Here is a 21,808-nt window from a genome sequence, read left to right on the forward strand (position 1 = left end):
AGCTTAAAAAATATGGCAAACAGTAAGTGACCAAAATACTGGACAGAAGTGGTCAAGCGAACAAGATAACAGAACATGAGCATCAAAAGCAGCTTATACCATCAAACACCATGAGGTACTAGGTGGTACTTTCAGAAATCTCAAGCATTTAGTGAACAGTTTTGAAACATAGCTAATTATCTAATTCAACATTTATTTAATTATTTCCCAGGTAAGTCACTGTTGTTATACACTGCGTCATTAGTCGCTACAGTTGCTGTTGCTGCCATTTTTTAAGCGACTATCTTCAGTGCTGTTGGAAATATCACAACCAAAATCAGACTGACCCAAAGTGTTAAATTTGAAATATACTGTATATTTACCACAATATTTAAGATTCTAAGATATTGCTTGAATTATTTCATTCAGTCAATAATAAGTCAAATGGAGATGAAGTATACATATTTTAAAAAATCTCTCTTTCTCAAATTAGCTGTGGAAAGTTGGCATTTAGAGATGTGTGTCTTTTGTTTAGAAATATAAAATACTCAGCAGGATATTAGCTGCAATGACAGATTGTTAATGACCTTAATTCCACATACAACTGTTTTTTTTCTTTTTTTCAGAAAAAAGAAAATGCCTCAGCTGAGTCAGAGGATGACAGTGATCCTGATTACTTACCTAACAGTGATGGCGACTTCTCTGATTTCCTAAACGACCCTGAAGGGGGCTCTTCAGATGAATCCAGTCACAGCAGTCCCTCGACCCCCACAGACAAAAAACATTCTTTCCCAGGGAAAAAAAGGGCTAAATCGGGAAGTCCTTTGTTTAAGGCCAAAAGCGTCAGTCCTCCAAAAAAGATATGTGCAACTAATCTGAAGAAGTCCTCTGAAACTGTAGTGTTGCCATGTTCAAATTCAAAAGCACAACGTGTTTATGACAGGAGGAATTATTGTTTGTTTTGTTCTAAGCCAATATCCAAAATGGCACGACATCTTGAGACCGTCCACAGTGACAAAACAGAGGTTGCAGCTGCATTCCAGTATCCCAAAAATTCCAAAGAAAGACAAAAGGTATGGAACAGACTAACAAATCAAGGAAACTTTGCTCATAATAAAAGGGTCTTGAAAACAGGGAAAGGCCAACTTGCTGTCCGAAAAAGGCCAAAGCAAACTGGAAAAGCCCAAGACTTTCTTCATTGTCTTTACTGTCGAGGTCTTTACGTGAGGAAAGCTTTGCACAGACACATGAGGTTGTGCCCAGAGAAAGTGAAGAATGACAATGAATCACAGATCGGAAGAAAGCGCATCGCATTGCGGTGTATGCTTGAAACTTCAGAGGACCTTGGCGTAACCGATGGTTTTAAGAGCATTCTGTCCCAGATGACATACGACGACGTGACACAAGCTGTCATAGAGGACAAGCTTATCTTGCAGTTTGGTGAGCTCCTGTTTAATCAGCACGGATCCGATGTGAAGAAGCATGATTATGTAAGACAAAACCTTCGTCAGATCGCAAGACTTGTACTTGAAGCTCAAAAAATAACCCCTCTGAAAAAACTGGAGGACTTCTTTCTCCCTTCGAGCTTTCCACATGTGGTGTCTGCAGTGAACGTCCTGGCAGGCTACGATCCAGAAAACAAAACGTACAGCATTCCTTCACTTGCCATCAAGCTTGGATACCACCTACAGAAGACCTGTAGTATTGTTGAGGGTAACGCAGTCAAGTGTGGCGATGAAAGTTTGGCAGAGTCTGCACGAAACTTCCTCTCTGTGTACCAGAAAAAATGGAACAAGCTCATTTCTGCAGGTGCATTAACAACACTCAGAGAAACAAAATTGAACACAGAAAAGAAGGTGCCATTTGCTCAAGATGTAAAGCGCCTGAACTTCCACATGGAGAATGTTCATCTTCTTGCAGAGAAAAAACTCAGAGAGAGCCCTTCTGCAGAAAACTACGCTGCTCTGGCCAAGGTAATACTCGCTCGGACAATACTGTTCAACAGGAGAAGAGCCGGAGAGGTGTCGTCGGTGCAACTAACAGCTTTTATGTCACGGAAAACGTCAAACCTGCATGTTGGCATGGACATATCTGTCTCAGATTTAGAAAGAACCATGTGTGGGTTCTTCACTAGAGTTGACATACGAGGAAAGTGTGGGAGAATAGTCCCCGTTTTGCTAAAACCATCATTCGTGTCTGCTATGGAGCTTCTCGTAACGATTCGAGAGAAATGTGGAGTCCCCAGTAAGAATCCCTTCCTGTTTGGCCGACCAAGTGCACTGTCTGCCTACAATGGGTCAGAGTGCATCCAAAAATATGTCAAAGCATGTGGAGCTAAAGACCCCGAAGCGCTGAAATCTACAAAGATCCGGAAGCATTATGCAACAATGCTACAGATGATGAACCTGGATGAACATGAGGCAGACCAAATTTTAGGCCCTAATAATCAAGTCCAAACCCTGCGGCAGGACGGTGGCATACAGCTGGATGACGTCGAAATGGAAGGTAAGAATTTAAATGTTTTTGGATCATTCACAAGTGTATATGCCAAAGTCACGTTTGCCTATCGCCATCTTAGGAAGGTTATACAGTGTTTTGTCCCATTGCTGATGAGAATATCCACCATAAACGGCAGAATTTTAAAATCAATTTCCACTCAAAAAGACAAAAGGTAAGCACTCTCTGGTGTAGCAGCTGGGTCAAAGTTTGAAAGCAGTGTCTATAACTTACTGAATCAACCAGTGCAATCCACAGTTATGCGCTATAATTTGGAGCAACTGCTTTCATACATCTACTTTAAATCATACATGCAGGAACATGGAATATAGCTAAAGGTGGGTTTTAAGACTTGTATTTCTAAAATCACGTTGATTGGAAATGACCTATTGAATAACTTTAATTTGGTATCGTAAGGCAAGTGGGTAGATATGAGTGTTGTGATCTATTAATGTAATATGACTCGAAATCTTAGCAAATATGTTTTTCTGTGTTCATTTTATCATGAACAAGCACACGGAGCCACAACAGACGGCAACATGACTGTACCTCGAAAATCTGTCAACTCAGGCAAAAAAGGTAGTAATGTTGATCATTAACGTTTTATCATTTCTTTTTCTTTTTTTAATTCTGGGCCATTTTGGCTGAGATTTTCTTTAATCAAAAACAAAATTATTCACAGTAATAGGCAGTCGTGCAAACTTACGTTAGATAAACAATAACAAGGACAAACAGTTATACTACTGATCTCAGGGGTGAAGGCAAGGTGCAGAAACAACTCAAGATACTCTGTTTACCACCAGTTCTCAAAGCTGTCATGGCTATAAGCTAATTGTTTTTCATACAGAGCTGCTACAGTGTTTTTATGACTTGCCAACCTGCTATTTAGATGTTGCAGTTGCTCCTCTTCGTCTGTCCTCGTCTACCTGGCTTACCTGCCTGAGTTTGTTCCACGTGACCAATTAACTCATGACATATACGTTTTCTTAACTAATGATTATATTCAAGGTTTGTATTTACTGCCTGCGTTAATTGCCTTGATTGTTTGCTTCTATGTGTTCTTTTTAAAATTAGCTAATTAGTTTGTTCATGTTGTGGTAATTGTCTCTAATCCAAGTCAACATATGGAGGGACATTTTATATATTTTCTTCTAAAGATGCTATTTTCTAAAGAAATTTGAATATAATGAATGTAGTTTGAATTCTGAACATTGATATGACAGCTCTCAGCTTTAAAAGATCACATACTGGAAAATCATTCATGCAGCTCAAAGTGGAGTTGAGGCAAAAATATCTCCAAGAGTTCTTATTTATTGTCCATCTCATGGTCCAAGCTTAATTTGATGTATAATCATGACAAGAAGAAAATATGGATGATGAAGTGATAGGAATTTTGAACAAATGTGAACAACAATAAGAAGACTATGGCCGTGATGACAATAACATCAACCAACATTCAGTTAAACTTTAAACGAAGATTAAGACACCTGGGGGGAAAGAAGATCGTAAAAATAACCAGAGTTTTTTTAGTAACGTGACGTTCACTCATTTCCCTTTTTCTCCACAGGCTGCCAAAACAAGGGTAAACATAAATGGGAGGAAGAAGAGGTTCTTGCTGTTGAAAGACACATGATGCGTTTAATTCAGGGACACAAGGTGCCTCAGAAAAACGACTGCATTCAGTGTCTTGAGGCTGAGCCAGATGCACTGAAGAACCGTTCATGGAAAGGCGTAAAGGACTACGTCAGAAACAGGATCACTGCCCTGAAAAGACAAAGCAGAACTTCTCAAGCTACATGCACCAGCAGTAACTGGCAAGTGGGACCACAGCAGAGTACCGGACATTTTCAGCAGTTATAGGTGTGATGTTTTGTTGATGGCAAAATCTGTTTTGTGCAACTCTTCCCTCTTCCTTTTTCTTATCTTTCACCACCCTCTGTTCCTCTTTGTCTTTGTCATTCAGTCTCCATCTCTGTCTCTTATGCAACATTGTGAGAGTTTTCAACCATTAGGATGAAGAATAGATTGATATTTCATTTTTATTTTTATGATTTACAGTCATCACTCTTACTCTGATTACAGTATGTCGTTCACTGTGGTTTTGTTTCATTTTGTTAAATTAATTTGGACAGAGACCGCTCATACCTACATACAGATTTAGCTGATGGCTAATTTGTAAGTTTTTGAAGCTGTAAGTTAACTTCTGTGACCAAGTTATCTTGTATACTGTATTTTGTTATTCTGTTTGGTATACTGGTTTGACTTTGTATAACACTTTTCCACCATTAAAGTGCCAAGAATAATATTCTAGCAATTAATTTGTGAAGTAAAAGATAAGTAACCTTTATTCCCCTCCATAAAATGGTGGACAAATGGTATTTCAGTGGTTTGTGCCACCCTGTCATGCCTACTGTATCTCTGTCCTTACGTTACTTTGCTGCTAACGCAATCAACATTTTACTAAATTTAACAGTACAGAAGTATAAGCAACACAAGGCACCAGAATTGCCCTTGTCAGTGTTATATAGAAATGTTAAATATTTGTAGATCATTGCAAATAACATGTATGCAACATGTAATGTACTGTAGCTCGTCAAAGTGGAGCTAATATTTACTACCTTATGTATTTTAATTGATATGTAGTAAATGTATATGTTAGGTAGTAATCATTAACAATATATTATTTTATAAACTCAGGTTTTCTATGTAAAAACTTAATATGAAAAGTAACTACAGGTGTTAAATAAATGTAGTGGAGAAAAAGAACCATTTTCTTCTGAAATTAAGAGATAAAGTATCATAAAATGGAATTACTGGTAAATATCCCTTGATAGTGTCCACTATTGCACACTGGCAGCAACTGAACTGTATAATTTGTATAATTTATGTATAATTTATTTAGTGCTATGACCGTTTATAGCTTTTTAATCAGTATTTTTTAATTTCATTCATTTGTCTTGTATCCAAGTATCGCAGGCTTTTACTTTGAAGGGAAACGCGGAAATGCGTTGTCGTGATTCTTGCTAGCATGGCGCTAAGATTGCAGTAAAGGCTCAGGTTCATTCATGTAAACGGTTGTGTTGTGGCTAAAATCATGAAGTTAATCACGTAACAGTTTCTTATCATGGATCTTTATTTTAATATAACGCAAATACGAGCAAATAATTAATTCCAACCCCTCTGAAAGTGTTTCGCTTCCGTCGCAGAGGGGAACATGAAGACGCTAACGTTACCGTTAACGTTGTCGAACAAGTGCAGCACGCAAAGCCCCCTGTTGCCGTTGATGTCCAAAGGTATCGACTCTAATCTTTTATTACTTGAAATAAGATTGTTTCCTTCAGATGCAGCTTATTATTTCACCCTGTCTGTGAATCTAAAGCCGCTGGCTGTCCAGTATCCATGTCGGGACTTTTGCACCTCTGTGTTGTGAGCTAATATTATTATACTAGCTAGCTAACTACAGAATAACGTTAAACAATTAAACAAATAAGCTAATCGTAGTAATTTTTCGACAGTTTGCTCTCATAATCATGCGTTTAGATCATGTAGTGAGTTTCGGTAACGTGCTGGTGGTGTGACAGCTGAGCTAAGATGAGACGTTTTCAAAGATGTAGTCTCACTAAAAAGCTCCATTTAGCTTGTTATTGGTTGCAAGTAGCTTTAAACTTTAACCTGCAGTAACTGCTGTCAGGGACAAATTTCGGCCTGTTTCAGAAGAGAAGTCAGACGCACATCAAGACCCTGATGATCAATTTTGTATGTTTGTGTATTGCCTCGCTAGATCCCGCCTCCGAGGAAAAACACACCCATCAGTGATGGGTATGGAGGATGATGGACGTCCCCACAGCCAATCAGAGCCAGACACCCTGTCAGCCGTGGGCGGGCCAGAACGGCTGGTCCCCGGTTTCACCTCAAGAACACCCCTGCAACCCTCTGCCCAGCTTTCAGCATCTTAGCCTGGGCTCGCCTTCTGACCAGAGACCCTGCCACGACCACCTGCAGGCGTCCAACCCGGGCTGCCAGAGCGACCTCACCACCTTTTCATCCAGAAACAACACTCATCACAGCATGCTATATGCTAATAATGCTGATCAGAGTGTGCAGCAAATCATCCCTGGTGCTTATGCCATGGTTCCAGCTGCAAGCCATGGAAGGAATGTACCTCCATGTTCTCTGCCCCTTATGAATGAAGGGATGCAGCCTTGCAAGCCCCAACAAATGCCATTTTACTCCCCTCACAGCCCTTACCAAGCAGCGTCTCCCCCTTTCCAGCCTCCATACACACACCAGGGTTCCCTGAATGGACCTCAGTCACCACATCAAAAACATCTGCCCATCAGCCCTCCATCACTTGGACAATGTGTAAACCAGAGTCCACAGTGTACACCTCAGCCTGCATTTGAGAGGGCAAATGTAGTTTCCTCTGTTGGATACACCTACAGTCATGCCTCGCCCACCTCTCCTATCCAACAGCAGCCTCAGTGGACACCAGACTCTAAAGGTAGGTTTATTTGTTATGTATACATGACTTACATGCTTAAATGCGTGTTGCAGAGCCTTCCACAGGAACTGATCAACTAAATTAGATGACCCACAAAGTCGTTGAAGGGTGACCAAGCCCAGGTTGAGCAACACTGGCCAGAAAAATTCAGAAAATAAATCAGATCAGTGGCACTACAGGAAAAAAACAGCAGTCTGATAGAGCACTACAGGCGAACCCCATCATCCAGGGTGAATACCACCACCATACTGATCAAAGTATACCGTTTATTCTTTGAAACAAGTGCTCCAGTCTGCACGAAAACAGCCCACTTAGTTCAGAATAGAATACTATAGTCTGGATCTTTCCTCCATCGTCGTCTTCCATTGTGTCACTCCTCTGTTTTCTCCTCAGGAACCGTAAACAAGTTTATTCCCAATGTGGCTGCACAGGACAGGGACATCACACCACAGGTGGGGAAAATACAGTAACAGCATTAACTTTATTTAATGTAGAGATTAATCGATGAAACTGCTGATTACTTTCTCAATTAATCGATTTTATTGTCACAAAATGGAGAAAAATGCACATCGCAGTTGACATCCTCATATGTTTTGTTTTGTTCACATCTCCACCTTGGAGAAGCTAGAACCAGAGAATGATGTTTTTGCCAGAAAAAAATAAATATAAACATTGTTGAATATTTTTTTCTGTGGATCAACAAATCGATTAATCAGGTAATTGTTTCAGCTCTAGTAGAGAGTCACTCTTAACATTTAAAGTAGTTAAAGCAGCTACTGACCATTGACCTTACGATTCAGTTATGTATTCTTGTTAGTTTAGAGCATGACAATGTACTAACAATATTTTCCGTGTAGTCTCAGAGCTGGAAAGTTTGAAAATGCATTTTCAAAAATAAAAAAAACATAACGTAAAGGAGGTTTTGGATTTCATCCCTCAGAATTAAAAGATGTCTTTCTAGACTCAATATTGCTGCAATCATATTGAATATACAGTGAAGAAAAACAAAATCTCATGTCAGTGTTTGAGAATGAATCGTTAAATCTTCTCTCTGCAGTCTCCGAACTCTGAGTCTCGTTATGGCCTGGACCCAGAGCTCCTGCCCAGCGCTGTAAGTTCTTTCATTCTCTCTCTTCACATCTTTTCTTGACTGACAAGGAAAGACTAATCCCTGCCCAGAGTCTTTCAGGCTTTTACCCTCAACACTTGGCGTGATGCGTGTTGCCCTTTACATGTTCAAGAAAACTAGTGAAATGGCTTTAGGCAAGTAAAGGGTCCAGTACTTGTGTTAGTGACTTCTAACTCTATTTACTATTTATTAAGTAGAAGTACCACAAAACTATTAATCAACTTCTTTGACAATGACATGAACTACATTCCGGAACTACAAAATATTTTGTGCTAATTAGTAATTGCATACATGTTTAAACATATGCTATAACTATGGAATGCAAATATTGTGTGATAAATCCTTCCTCTGTGTCTCTGTCTCAGGTGAAGGTGATTGCAGAGGACAGGGCAGAGTGGGAGGGCAAGGTCTTCATCTCGGAGCCTTTTTCCCGTCTTCCTCCCCTCGCAACTACTTCCTGTATCATAGAGGACCGGGGTAAACGCCCACAACACTGTCTGTATCTGTGTCACAGAGATGTACTATGGGTCCAGATAGCATACTTAACACTCGATCAACATTAGCATACGGTATGAATATACAGTATGAATTACGTGCATTGATAGAGGTAAAGCAGACATTGGTAAAACAAGAGGAAAAATTCTAACATAAGCATATTTAATCTAAGAAAATGGAGACCTGCCTTGGAAAACATCCATGTGATATATCACCACAGGTGTATGTAGGCATTTGTAATGTTAATGTCTTGATATTAGTTTGTGCTCACTAAATGCTGCCAGCTGTCAGAATATTTTGGTCAGACTGAGGAAAGGATCATGACTGCAGCTGTCACCTGTCACCATATTGAGCCTATCTCTGTTGAACTCTAGGTAGCGCGAGTCCTTTCGCCATCCGCTCCACCTCGTACTGTGTGCCCAGTGAAGGCCAGACTGCCCTGCTCAGCCGTCTGCCGCTGGGAGCTCTGGTCACCCCTCTGGCAAAGCAAAATGCTGAAGAGGTCAGTTTTTAGCTACTCTGCTTATCCTATAATCTATTAAAAGTTATATAGCAAAAATAACAAGCAATGAACAAAACAAGGACTTACAAGTAGAGAAATATCTACGGAAGTGAAGCCATTTTGTTGCGCTACAATTAACCCATGTGCCATTTAGAGTTTCTGTGGAGATATAAACATGCATTTAATGTGAATGTGTGTGTGTGTGTGTGTGTTGCCTCTAGAAGCCCCTGCCACTGTGCAAAGAGTCAGAGTGTGTTATGGGTTGTGGTTGGTGTGGAGCCTCCATGTGCCCGGCGATGGGCTGGCAGGACTGTGGTCAGAGGTTTTACTGCCCCTTCTGCGGTAAACTCAGTGAAGGTAAGATTCAACACTGAGCATCTAAGCAAACAGGTATTGTTCTTACGCAAACTGGTTCAGTGTCAGTTTTGGCTGTTTTTTCACACACTGTAGCCACAAGTAGGGTCTGTCTAATACCAGGTTTACACAGTAATAATAATAAAACTTTACTTATATAGCATGTCTCATACAAAGAGATGCAATACAATGTGCACAATTAAAAACACAGCAGAAATGTTTACAGTAGATTGATAGCCTTGTTTCCACATTGGTGCCAGTGTGCTGTGGACGTGAAGCTGTAGTGTTTGAAACTGCTCAGAAGGAATATGTATGTGAACCTTATCAACAGATAGTGAAGACAACATGTCACAAGTCTCTAGATTCCAAATTAACATATTCATATTGGTTGTTTTGCTGGACCAATGTTCCAGTTGTTCCAGTGCTTTATGCTGCCAGTCCGGGGGATTGAAACGAAACCTTTCGGCCACCACTGCCCACTTAAAACTTTGATGATTATTAAGATTGATGCACATTGTTTTCTGTCCATCGACTGATCCATTAATTGACTAATCGTTTCAGCCCTAATTCACAGATCTGAATTTAAGAATCGTTTTTTTGTATTTTATATAATTTTTAGAAATGTGGACTTAATGTAAACAACACAAAGAGAGACTATTCAGCATTAGAAGTAGTATTAGTATAAGAAAATGTCCATAGTTTGATTTGAAAAATGAAAGAAATCTTCTCTTTGGCTTCATATTTTTTGTTGTCTACTGCAAAACACTGAGTTACAGCTTACTAACAGATAACTATCCAGCAAGGTCATTTTGTAAAACAAATTATGTCAAGGTAAGACACAGTTACTTGCTAGATACAAGCTTCCTAACACTATCTGTCCCTGTAGGATAGCTGTGTTCCCAGTACAGTTCTGAAAATGTAATTTCCTGATTAAAAAATACTGAATGAAAGCATGAACCCTCTATTTCATACTGTTCAACTTCAGTGCTGAACTGCTGCACCTCACCTGAGTGTAGTTTCCTGTATTTGTTGCTTCTTTTGCATACAGCAGCAGTTTTTCTCTCCTCTCTTGTGTCTCAGTGCCGTGGCAACACTACCAGCCCACCAGAGGGGTGGAGGGGGTTCGGGTGGATAAAGACAAGCGGCCTGAACTCAGTATGGGGTCATACGAGATCCTCAATTCTCAGAAGGTTAGTTTCACCTCTCACAATTGTTAGTTTTGTTTGCATGTTAGGTGTCATCGCCTGTTCTTTAATATGAAACATCAGTGTGTGGTGGGAAGCAGCAGTCTGGATACTGAATGTGTAAGACAGTCACTTCCCAATACAGTAATGCTGAAGCATCCAAAATAGAAATACTTTAGGGCCACATTTGATTAGTTTTTATATGGGGCACCCCATTTGTGAGGATTTCTGTAACCTGATATCATTCAATTATTAGTTAATTAATAAGAAGACATTATAGCAGTAATACCAATTATTCTCCCATTCGAGGTTCTCAAATGTGAGGATGTGTTGCTTTTCTGTATTTTAGATCTTTGCAAATTGAATATTTTGGGGTTTTGGCCAGTTGGTCGAACAAAACAAGCAATTAGAAAATGTCACCCAGGATTCTGGGAACTTGAGTGGGGCATTTTTTGTTATTTTCTGACAATTTGACATTTTATTAATTTAGTATTTGAAAACATAATCCACAGATTACAGCTGCAGCCATAATCTGATGTAGAGAATTTAACTGGGGAAAGAGTGAAATCTCAGCTCCCTGAATATTCTGTCAGTGTCATACCATAGTTTCACTGTCGTACCTCAACAATGACTTTAACATGTCAAAGCTTTTTGGGGAAAGATGCCGTGTGTGTAACACGTTGTACTTTATCTCAGGGGGAACCTGCTGCACTGCTTCTAGCCATAGACGTGTCTGCGTCAGCGCTGAGAGGAGGACATTTGGAGTTTGCAACACAACAAATACTCACTCTGCTCACCTCTCTGAAGAGGTAAAACACACTCCCACCTAACACACACACACACACACACACACACACACACACTCTTTCCTGTGGTATCCCTCTGCAGGTTTGGAAATACTGGGAAAGTAGGAACAATGGGCCATGATCTCGTTTCCAGCCAGCAACCTTTAAAGTCTCATCTTATTTGTGTAGGGAGAGTGGTGATGCCATGTCCGACGTCCGTGTTGGTTTGATGACGTATGACAGCAGGATCCACGTGTACGACCTCAGCCCCGCCTTGTCCCGCCCACACATGCTGGTCATCACAGAGACAGAAGACCTGCAGCTTCCTGTGAGGGAGGGGCTTCTGGTTCCCCTGAAAGACTGTATAGACAGTATCGACAGGTAACGGATGTGTTGACTGACCGTTTTGTCAGATGTATTTCTAGCTAGCATAGTTTCATGTATAAGTAATGATTTCATTTTATGTTTTTGCTTTACAAATCTCATTTTTAGACTTTAATTGAGCCCAGCAGCTGGAGGCAAAGTGTCGGGGTTTACCCCAAAAGCTAGTGAACAATTAAAAGTAGGCATTGTTGATTTAATATGTATACATCTGTGCTCCCAAGAGAACCTTTATATCTTGAGACCACCATTTGTAGTCTGCAGAAGGTGAAATAGAATCCATGGGCTGTTTTTATGAAGCTAGTGACGTTCTTCTGCTAATGCTCAACTCATTAACCTAAATGGAAATGTTGGGTAGCAACTTTTGTTTGGAGATGTTTGGTCACTTCCACACAATTTTGTCTGTGCCAAGAAAGTAACAGATACTCTCCTGCAAATAGAAGTGACATTTTTGTAATTTCATCTTATTCTTTCACTGTATTCTTTGGCAGAAAATGATCATTATCTGTCTGTTGTCTGTGTGTGTGTGTGTGTGTGTGTGTGTGTAGTGTGTTGCAGCTTATTCCTCAGTTTAGTCCAGAATGCGATGACTCTAGTGGGGTTCCCATGGAGCTGCCTGTCAAAGCAGGGCTAGCCGTGCTGCAGGTCAGTGATCACTGCTCAGACTTCGATGGGTTTTCTTCAAAGCGTATTGGAAGTTTCTCCTGTGTTTATTGTGGCTGCACACGGAGGGATAATAATGTGTGTTACTTTAGCGCATTTACTGCACTCTCTCTCTCAACAACTTGACCACTGTCAGTGACAGAAGGATTTTATTTTGTGTGTTTCTAGGCCCTGAGTTGTCCTGGCAAGCTGCTGATCTTCCATACTGCCCCTCTGATAGAGATGGGACACACAAACTCGTCCTCAGGGTTCTTTGGCTCCAACAAACCAAAGGTATGTCACGCACACACACGCCACTTATGCCAGAGTTGGCCTTAAGGCTAAACTTCCGGTGGGTGCTGCTCTGTAGCTCACCTTCCTGTACCGGCTTGTATGGTTGCATGAATTCCCACTTCTTTTGTTTTTTTCCCCAGTCCATCTTTCAGCCGTCAGACCTGGCCGTCTCATTGGCCAAGGAGTGCGTCAGTCAGGGCTGCGGCGTTCACCTGTTTGTCCTCTCCCAGCAAGATGTGGGCGGGGCTTGGCCCGGGCACATTCCATATCTAACAGGTGGAGCTCTGTACACCTACACCCACCTCCAGGTATATCAACAGCTGCTCCCTTTGCAGAACCTGAAATGAACTACATGAAGAAGAAATCTAATTTTAATAGTTTATTAGCTGTTGTGGTCTTTTGTTAAAGGAATAGTTCGACATTCTGGGAAATATGTTTATTTGCTTTCTTGCTTAGAGTCAGAGAAGATTGCTACCGCTTTCATTTCTGTTGGCTAAATTTAAGGCTGCAGCCAGTTAGCTTAGCTTAGCTTAGCAGAGAGTAAAAATACAAAACTGACAGCTGGTTAAAGCTTCCCAAATGAAAAGTTGCCTTCCACTCCTTGATAAATGACTGAAACTGATCGCTCGTCAAATTGTTGGCGATTCATTTTCTGTCGATTTATGTTGCACTTTTTCTAAAATATGGCTAAATATTCTGCTTCTGGCAGCACCATTCAGTTCTAAATTATGCTATTTTTCTACTCTGGAATGGGAGCACCGGTACTGTACAATTTCCCCCCGGGGATTAATAAAGTATTTCTGATTCTGATTCTGATTCTGACCATGAAGCGGCTGATAGAGCAACACGGATGCTAAGCATGCTGATGAGTTGGAGGTTCCATTGTAGACTAGATTTGTTTTTTACATTTGCACTACAGGGAGAATTGGACAGAGAGCGTTTCAGCACTGATCTGAAGAGGATTGTAGAGACGGACGCAGGCTACAGGGCTGAGCTCAGGATTTTTGTCAGCAAAGGTGAGATCTTTTTTTGATTGTGTGATTAAGCAGTCAGTGTCCTTTTTAAAAGGCCTGTGATCCCAATATTTGTACCTGTCTCACCAGATTTGCGTGTGTCCGGCTGTTATGGACTTTTTATCCCTGGGCCCAGCCCCAGCCAGGTCACCATGGCGACTCTTGATTGGCTTACAACACTGGCTGTGGAGCTCGCACACACCCGAGCTCTGGATGAGACGAGAGGTGTGGCCATACAGGTGGGTTTATGTTCATGATCATCAATGTAGACCAGAAACGGTTGTTTTTATATCATCCAAATCCTTCTGTCACTTGAGATTTAATTGAATTGTTGCCCAATTTTAATACATTTACATTTATGATTTTATAAATCACTTTTTTTTTACTTTTATCTGTCGTTAATGAAACATAAACCCAGTGCAGACTCTTCTCTTAAAGTCTGTTGATTCAAGATATACTCTATGATACGCTTAATCTGCAGTTTGTATGCAGAGTACCCACTCCCTTAAACTTTCATTTTGTTACCATAATCCTCCTCTCTCCCCTCTCGTTTGTCAGACTGCATTGTCTTACAGCACCCAGACAGGAGACAGGAGGACCAGGGTTCACACTCTGACCCTGCGGTGCTCGCGTCAGCTACAGGACACTTTCCGGCAGTACCAGGCCCAAACACTACTCACCTTCTACTGCAAGAAAAGTAAGGATCTTGTACTGTAGATTACTGTATTATTTAGGCGTTATACTGTAAAGAAAATGCAATGCTTATTAACATCAACGTCAGTTCTGTAATAGCTAATTAATATGTATACACAGATATTTATCCAGTGTCAGTCCAGTAGATTCCCCTCGAAATCTGAATTGTAAATATAGTGTAGAATGCAATGTGTGTAATGTGTGAAATGCAGAACGTAATGGCATTAGAAGCTTCCTTAATAGGTATGGTATCATTTGTTTACTGTAATTCTCCAAATTTAAAAGTGGACAACATTTGTTGCTTCTGCCCAGTTTACTGTGCGGCGTTAGAGCGCCCTCTACAGGAGCTGAGGGAGGAACTGCAGACGGAGGCAACAGAAGCGTTGGCGTCTTACCGCAAACACTGCTGCTCTGCCTCAGTGTCTGCTGGACAGGTGAGGTCTTGGAAACATGAAATATACTTCATAGTTTAAGTATAAGGTTTCATTTTCACTCTTAAAAATATAAGGAGGCACTTTTGTAAATGTCTAAATAGTCTAAAAAATCAGAATGACTACTTCTAGTGGTTTACCCTCAGGCATCATCTTTCTCTTCTTATCCGTCTGTATCTTTATATTCACTGTGCAAAACCTAACTACAACATGAGTTCATTTAGGTCTTTCTGACCATATATACTGTATTCTCTGTGTGTGTCCTGCAGCTGGTCCTCCCTCAGTACCTGCGAGCTCTTCCTGTTTACATCAACAGTCTGAGGAAGAGCGAGGTGCTGCTGCCGGGGCTGAGGAGCTCCGTCCACCAGCGGCTGCAGCAGCGCTGCCAGGTGCTCAGCATGGACGCCTGCAGCACCTCCACACACTTCTACCCTCTGCTGCTGCCTCTGGTCAGTCAACACATGGGAGTTTGTCTTGATCAGATTTATACTACAAATGAAGATGACTGTCACACCTTGGCACACCTAAAATCTCATTTTCTCACCTGCAGCCGCTGTCAGGTGACGGCCCCAACTGTCCAAACCCAGCGGAGGCGCTGCGCTGCTGTGCTGCCAGCCTGGAGCCCAGAGGTCTGTATGTGGTTCATGCACCCCTCACCCTGCTGCTCTGGGTGGGCACCCAAGTCCCGGTATGCACCCTGGTCGAGCTCTTTAACACCAGCTGCTTCTCCGCCCTGCCCTCTGGAGAGGTAAGAGATTAGACGAATGGAGAGGTAGTCACGTACAGTTTGCGAGGCCTAAAACAGTGATGCTGCATCTACAGAAAACAAAATGGCCAAATGAAATCAAACTTTAATCTTTCAGAATGGTGTTAAAAATTTTAATGTATAAAGGAAAAGTACTGTGTTCTAATAGGCTGCATCAGCTTTCCTGTAAATATTTCAACCATTCAGTAATAAGACACAAACTCTTAAAGGTCAGCTACAAACACTATGTGTTATTCATGTGAAGAGAAAGTTATTATACCGATTTAACTTAAAAGGCTCTAAAGATTCACAAAATATTGCGTTTCTGACCGGTTCACTGTTCACTGTCTGTTTCTGATGTGTCTTTGTGTGCATGTGTCCATTCAGACCAAGCTGCCAGTTCTTGAAAACCCTCTGTCCATCAGTGTTCGATCCCTTATCAACACGCTGAACTCCCAGACACCCTGTGCCCGCAAGGTGAGCTGCTGACCGTCCTGCTTGATTTTACATGTCAAACGCAGCCTCATGAGTCGGCCAAACATCTGTGACCTTAAATGACACAGATGCCGTCTCACTGTGTGATCATCATCTCCTCTGTCGGCAGCCTGGCTCTTATTCTGCTTCTCTTTGTGCTGCGTTCATGTCAGATCAGATTTAGTGTAAATTTGAGCTGCCGTCTGGGGAAACAAAACATGTTGACCCCATCCCCCTCGTGTTCATTCCAAGTTGGACTTTTCTTTTTCTTCTTGTATACCTTCCACTTGGTGTCAAATGATGTGGAGGAGGTGATAAGATAGTTACAGCAGGCTAGCAACCTACAATCACTCGGCCTTGGCTACGCTAAGTAATCATTTTAGTTAAATTATAATTTCAATTTTGCTCTGACGTTCGATAACCTCTGACCTGTTGTTAGTATTATTCTTTCCTTGTTGCTCTGACTTTTTATATTTTATATAGTCTATTTGGTATTATGCAAATAAACAAACAAGTCGTCCAAACGTTCATTTGTTAAGACTAGTTTACAGATGTTTTGACGGTAATACAGAAAAGAGCTGTAATAATATTCCATTAAACAATTACAGTGAAACAAAAATGTAAAAACAGTGAGAAGTTAAGCACTAGTGTGACAATCAGCGTTAAGGTTTTGATGTTTCCCCAGCAACATATTAATCAAGAGGCGCGAGTACAGATTCAGGATATGATTCCCAAAAAGGGAAGTAAAGAGTTTGACAGAAGCAGGACTTTGCTTCAGATCCCAGACCGTGTTAAAGCTCTGACCTCCTCCACATCCACACCAAAGTCATCACAGTGGGCGCTGGCTGATGAGACCCTGTGTCTGTTTTTCTGTCTCAGCTGTGGGTGGTGAAGCAGGGCGACACCTGCGAGGAGGCCCTGCAGCGCCACCTGGTGGAGGACAAGAGTCCCAACGGAGGAGCGTCCTATGCGGACTTCCTCTACCATCTCCACGTCAACTCGGTCCGGCTTCTGCAGTGACTTAACACACACACACACACGTTTTCTGACCTCTCTGGGTGCATTACAAAAGATGAGACTGCAGAATATTTGCCTCAAAAAAAACAGAAGGACGGGAACAAACGTATTACTAGACGTTATTGTAAAGTGGACGTGTTAATGGCCTGTTGTCAGGCCGTGCATGGGGACATTTTATTCATTTAATGACTGCTGTGATATGAGTGACGTGTGCTGTGTTGAATGTGATCCGTGCTGTTCTGAAAACGTGTTCATGATGTTAATTTATTCCTGTGTCATGGCAATTCTCTAATCCCTGCCTGAGACTTGCGCGTGTGTGTGTGTGTGTGTGTGTGTGTGTGTGTGATGCCCACAGTATGTTCTGTGTGTGCACAATCTCCTATAAATAAATAAAGACATTAATTGAACCTTGATTGAAGTTTCTTTCCAGTGTAGTTCAGCTAACGGAGAGAAGATTTTTCAGCGTTTCATGAAGATCAATGGAACTCGAGCTGTGAAGTCGTATCTTACACGTCATCCTGCAACAGCAGATGAAAATGTGACTCAGGAAGCCAAAAGGACAACTGCATAACGAGTCCAAGTGGCTATTCAAGCTAATTGGCAGCTGTTATGTGGCTGCAGGGGTGGGAAGCACTCAAGCATGTGGCTGCAGGGGCCGAGAGCCAGAGCGGTCAAAGTCAATGGGTTTTTTGAATGGGTTTTTGGTTAGATGCCTGAAATAAGCTCTGTGGTTGACACAAGCTTAAGAGATTTCAGCGTTTTCGTCAGTAGATACTCAGTAGTTGCCAACAAGTGGTGAAATTACACTACAGAGGTTGTTGAACACGCAAAATATGTGGATCAATATATCTATATCTATATTCTCTTACAAGTTGGAGTAGTTTGTTTGTACCCTAAAGTTAGCTTTTTTCTTCTGCTGATGGCATGTCCGCAGTGGTGTTCGTTAGTGAAGATTATCTTGCTGAACATATAAATCTTTGTTTGCCACAGAGTTTATTTCCTGCAATCATCCAAAATCCAGTGAAAAAAAAATCCCATTTGCTTTTTGCCGAGGGAACCAGGGCGACACTAACACTTCCAAATAGCTGAAATGAGTGTATGAGTCTTTGTGGTCGGGATGGTGTTGGAATATGTGTTGGGGGGGGGGGGGGGGGGGGGGGGGGGAACAAACCCTCCTAAAAGTTGGTCGTAGTTCAACTTTGATGCTCGACAATTGCCTGAAATGTCAATTACTGTTCCTTTAAGTGAAGGTGTTTTTAACAGAAGTGCTATAGAAAACATTACAGTTCATTTTAACCCTCAATCTTATTTTTACTCTTTGAGTCTCTGGACTCAAACCCTGATCACACAGCTTTTATTTTTGGATTAAGTCACCTTCTTATCTTCCCGAGTTATTCATCACAGTAGATATATCTGTGCAGACATGAGCGCTCTCCTGAAAAGCGCCATCAGTTTCTATAACTGTCCGTGAGGCCTCAGTAATCACCACCTGGAGGTCTGTCCAGTTTTTGATTCCAGCACTACATCAGAGCTTCGTGGCCACTCTGAAGAAACAGACCAACTCAGAACATTCAAATTAATTATTTGTTTGTGTTTCCTTCCAGAAATCTGCTAACCACTTTAGTTAATGTCTGTGCACTTGCTGTTGGCAGCGTGTTGGCCGTCCTGCTCTGGTGAATTTGTATCCTCAAGCATTTTGGACGTAGCCCAGTTGGATTCTGGTGGGATCGCACTGACTGAGAGGATGTAGGCTGCTGGAGCAGAAGTTAAACTGTGCAAGAACGCAATGTTTGACTCTTTGTCTTAAAGCAAAGGGAAACATGATGAATGTGTTGGCTGTAGCTACTCATGTCCTCTGAAATACTTGGGGGGGGTTTAATGACACGAAGAGGAGTTTACATCCTAAATATAGTACACATTTTGGGTTGTTTGAAACTGATCGTGATAGTTTTTGACTAAAATAACATTATACAAAACGATTTATACATTTGAATAAAAGGGATTTAACATTACCTACCTGTAAAGAAGTTTAGAGGATGATTTTAAACAACATTTAGACATGAATGTGAGCAGTTAAATGGCCATGGAGTGTGCTTACAAAGAGCACAAAGTCATTTTGCATTGTGACATATCTTTTACAGGTGAAATGTTTGCAATGCACAAAATGCAATCAACATGCAACTGCATATTTATCCTGCAATGAAAGCCAAATGCTATAAAGACCTTTGTCTCTGCGTCCTGGACATTTAGTGACATTTTACTTTATATATTTATATTTATTTATATAGTACTATTAACTGCAGAGCTATTTCCATAGCTTAACACACATGGTCTATTGCTGTGATGGCTGTGAAGTCTTTCTAAAATTAATTTCAGGGCTAATATTAGTCTTTCTGTAATGTTTTGTGGATCAAACCGTGAAACGTGTCACACCGTCCGGCTTGAATCCGGATAAACTCATGCATTTACAACACACATGGCGGCACGTTTTGAAGGCACAAACCAGCGCTCTCATATTTGCCCCTATTTGGAAATACGCACCGTGCAGGCGGGAGGTGTGTTCGATTACGTTGCCGCGCTTTGCCGTTGCGCGGTTTGTCCACCAGAGGGCGGCAGAGAGCGGCTCCTCCACCGCCGCTCTGTAGTGAAGCTGCAAGCACAGCAAGCGGACTGCGTCAAGTTAGCCAGACTTATCAGCACAAGACCGGAAGATGGGTGACTTTTGCCTTCAAAATAAACTACAAATTTGCAGCTTCAAATAAATAAAAATAATAAATGTTCTTGAGTAGAAAAGGGTGGATAAACTATGACCAACCATATACAAACGTAGACTGTATATGTTGGTGGAATGGGAAAGATGGTAAAAAAAAAAAAAAAAAAAAGTTTAAATGTAGTGAAAAAAGTTACATATGTAGTTACATATAAAACCAATTGAGTTTTCTGTCAAAGAAAAGGCTTTCCAATACATTTTTGTTACATAATAAGATTGTAATGTGTTTATTCAATGAATCTTTTAATTGACAAATATGTGATGCTCGATTTGTTAAATTACAACTAGCCTAGTGTTTGCCTAATCTTGCTAACCCTGTTGCTGGTTAGCAAGTCCTGGTGTAGCCTAGCCGAGCTACACCCAGCAAAACCGAGCTAAGTAAGCGATAAAGGCCTTAAAACTGCAGCAGGAATCTATCATGTCACGGTGAATAAATTAACTGAATGCAGTATCAGCACTGATTAAAATGGCATGGGTCATGTTCAACAGGTCGCTAACTAGCTTATTAGCTAAGCTAAATGAAACTTTAGCCTTCTGTAGTTGGATGTGTCACACAGGGATTTGCGGTGTTTAGGCTAGTTTAAATCTCAATCAACTGAATAAGTTCACACAGCTGTGGGCAGCATTTATAAATGCATTTATGTTTTATATAAGTTCCAAGAATCAACATTTTAAATACGAAAGATGCGTTTTATTTTGGAAATCGGAGCAGGAAGTGGCTCTACTTTGGTCAGCTGTCTTGATTACGCGGTCGGTTGAGCGCGGTAGCTGTCAGATAGTGGAGAGAGACACGGAGAGAGGACACCCACCCTGTTCACTTCGTCTGTCCATATCAAACCCTCCTTCACTCGGCGCCTCCGAACAAGGCTTTTCACCGCTCCAACGGCCGTCTAGCTGCTGGGCGGACCCGTATTTCAAACGCAAATTTAGCGCCATATTACCGCATTTTTTTTTTCCGGAGCTGTCAAAGTAGAAGAAGCGAGAGAGACAGGGGAGCGACATGGCCACGACAACCTGTACGCGATTCACAGACGAATATCAGCTATACGAGGAGCTGGGGAAGTGAGTAGCAGTTGTTGTTTCGGTGTGTTTGTGTCCGGTTTGGGTTGGAGGGTCGTCTTGTTATGAAGCGTAATGTGGATAAACAGCAGAAAAGGCTGGTTTCCAGGCAGTGCAGAGCAGAGCTGAGCGACTCTGCAGGCCAGCAGTGTGTGTGTGCGCTGACTGTGTGTGTGTGTGTGTGTGTGTGTGTGCGCTGACTGTGTGTGTGTGTGTGCGCTGACTGTGTGTGTGAGCTGACTGTGTGTGTGTGTGCGTGTGCGTGTGTGTGTGCGTGCTTTTTTTGGGATGACAGCTCTCAAAATACGCTGCTCTCTCTCTCTCTCTGTAAGTCAGTGTCTCTCTCCAACAGATGCTTGCTCTTCTCAGAATATTTTGTCATGTAAGTTCAGAGATGTTCACCGAAAGAAGAAGCCCCTGAACAATATTGACAATATTTGCAGTTACATGATGTGCATTTGTTAAATGACAGAGAAACGCGAGGTGTCTCAGATGTCTTGTGGTGCAGCCATTTGAACCACAGATGAAGAAGACGGTCGACTGCGGTTTATAAACAGTTCATGTTTTGTTTTCTGAGTATATGTGGTGAAGACGTTGAATGTGCATGAAAATGAAGTCTTTCGTGGCTGCACACGTGACAGTTTGATCAGATATCCTCTTGAAGAATTCATTAATGTCATCTGCAAAGCTAGAAAACAAAGATCTGTATAAATAAATGCGTTCTTACTGTCTTGAAATTACATTTCACAGACTTTTTTTTGTTGATGTCTTTTCAAAAACCTTATTTTCATTTGGCCTATTTTTGTCTTCATAACTCGCCCATTTAAAGTTGTGAGTTAAGGGCAACTGGACGTGCACATTGTT

The 21,808-nt window shown here is 41.4% G+C and overlaps 3 protein-coding genes across 31 annotated transcripts in view; all 3 read left to right on the forward strand.

Moving 5' to 3' along the window:
* The first annotated feature begins 2,116 nt into the window (after positions 1-2,116).
* LOC139284684 (uncharacterized) lies at positions 2,117-5,028 on the forward strand. The gene is made up of 3 exons (XM_070905037.1): positions 2,117-2,484; positions 2,989-3,054; positions 4,043-5,028. Exons 1-3 carry the CDS (start codon positions 2,181-2,183, stop codon positions 4,333-4,335), a joined length of 663 nt encoding a protein of 220 aa, XP_070761138.1. The 5' UTR covers positions 2,117-2,180; the 3' UTR covers positions 4,336-5,028.
* Positions 5,029-5,684: 656 nt separating this feature from the next.
* On the forward strand, positions 5,685-17,508 carry LOC139284492 (protein transport protein Sec24C). The gene is made up of 21 exons (XM_070904782.1): positions 5,685-5,768; positions 6,257-6,976; positions 7,370-7,428; positions 8,034-8,087; positions 8,471-8,582; positions 8,975-9,102; positions 9,324-9,459; positions 10,537-10,646; positions 11,337-11,449; positions 11,615-11,806; positions 12,355-12,451; positions 12,638-12,742; positions 12,883-13,050; positions 13,662-13,758; positions 13,846-13,994; positions 14,314-14,452; positions 14,761-14,882; positions 15,149-15,328; positions 15,430-15,627; positions 16,012-16,101; positions 16,978-17,508. The coding sequence occupies exons 2-21, from the start codon at positions 6,304-6,306 to the stop codon at positions 17,116-17,118; spliced, it is 3,063 nt and encodes a 1,020-aa protein (XP_070760883.1). The 5' UTR covers positions 5,685-5,768; positions 6,257-6,303; the 3' UTR covers positions 17,119-17,508.
* A 3,377-nt stretch (positions 17,509-20,885) lies between these two features.
* The window catches only part of camk2b1 (calcium/calmodulin-dependent protein kinase (CaM kinase) II beta 1), a 61,610-nt gene continuing 60,687 nt past the window's right edge, over positions 20,886-21,808 (forward strand). For all 29 annotated transcript variants that reach the window (XM_070903557.1, XM_070903559.1, XM_070903562.1 and 26 more), the window contains exon 1: positions 20,886-20,947. In XM_070903557.1, coding sequence (XP_070759658.1) covers positions 20,886-20,947 — 62 coding nt within the window. The remainder of the gene's footprint in view (positions 20,948-21,808) is intronic.

Source organism: Enoplosus armatus, chromosome 4 (assembly GCF_043641665.1).
Source record: "Enoplosus armatus isolate fEnoArm2 chromosome 4, fEnoArm2.hap1, whole genome shotgun sequence".
Classification (NCBI taxonomy): Eukaryota; Metazoa; Chordata; class Actinopteri; order Centrarchiformes; family Enoplosidae; genus Enoplosus; species Enoplosus armatus.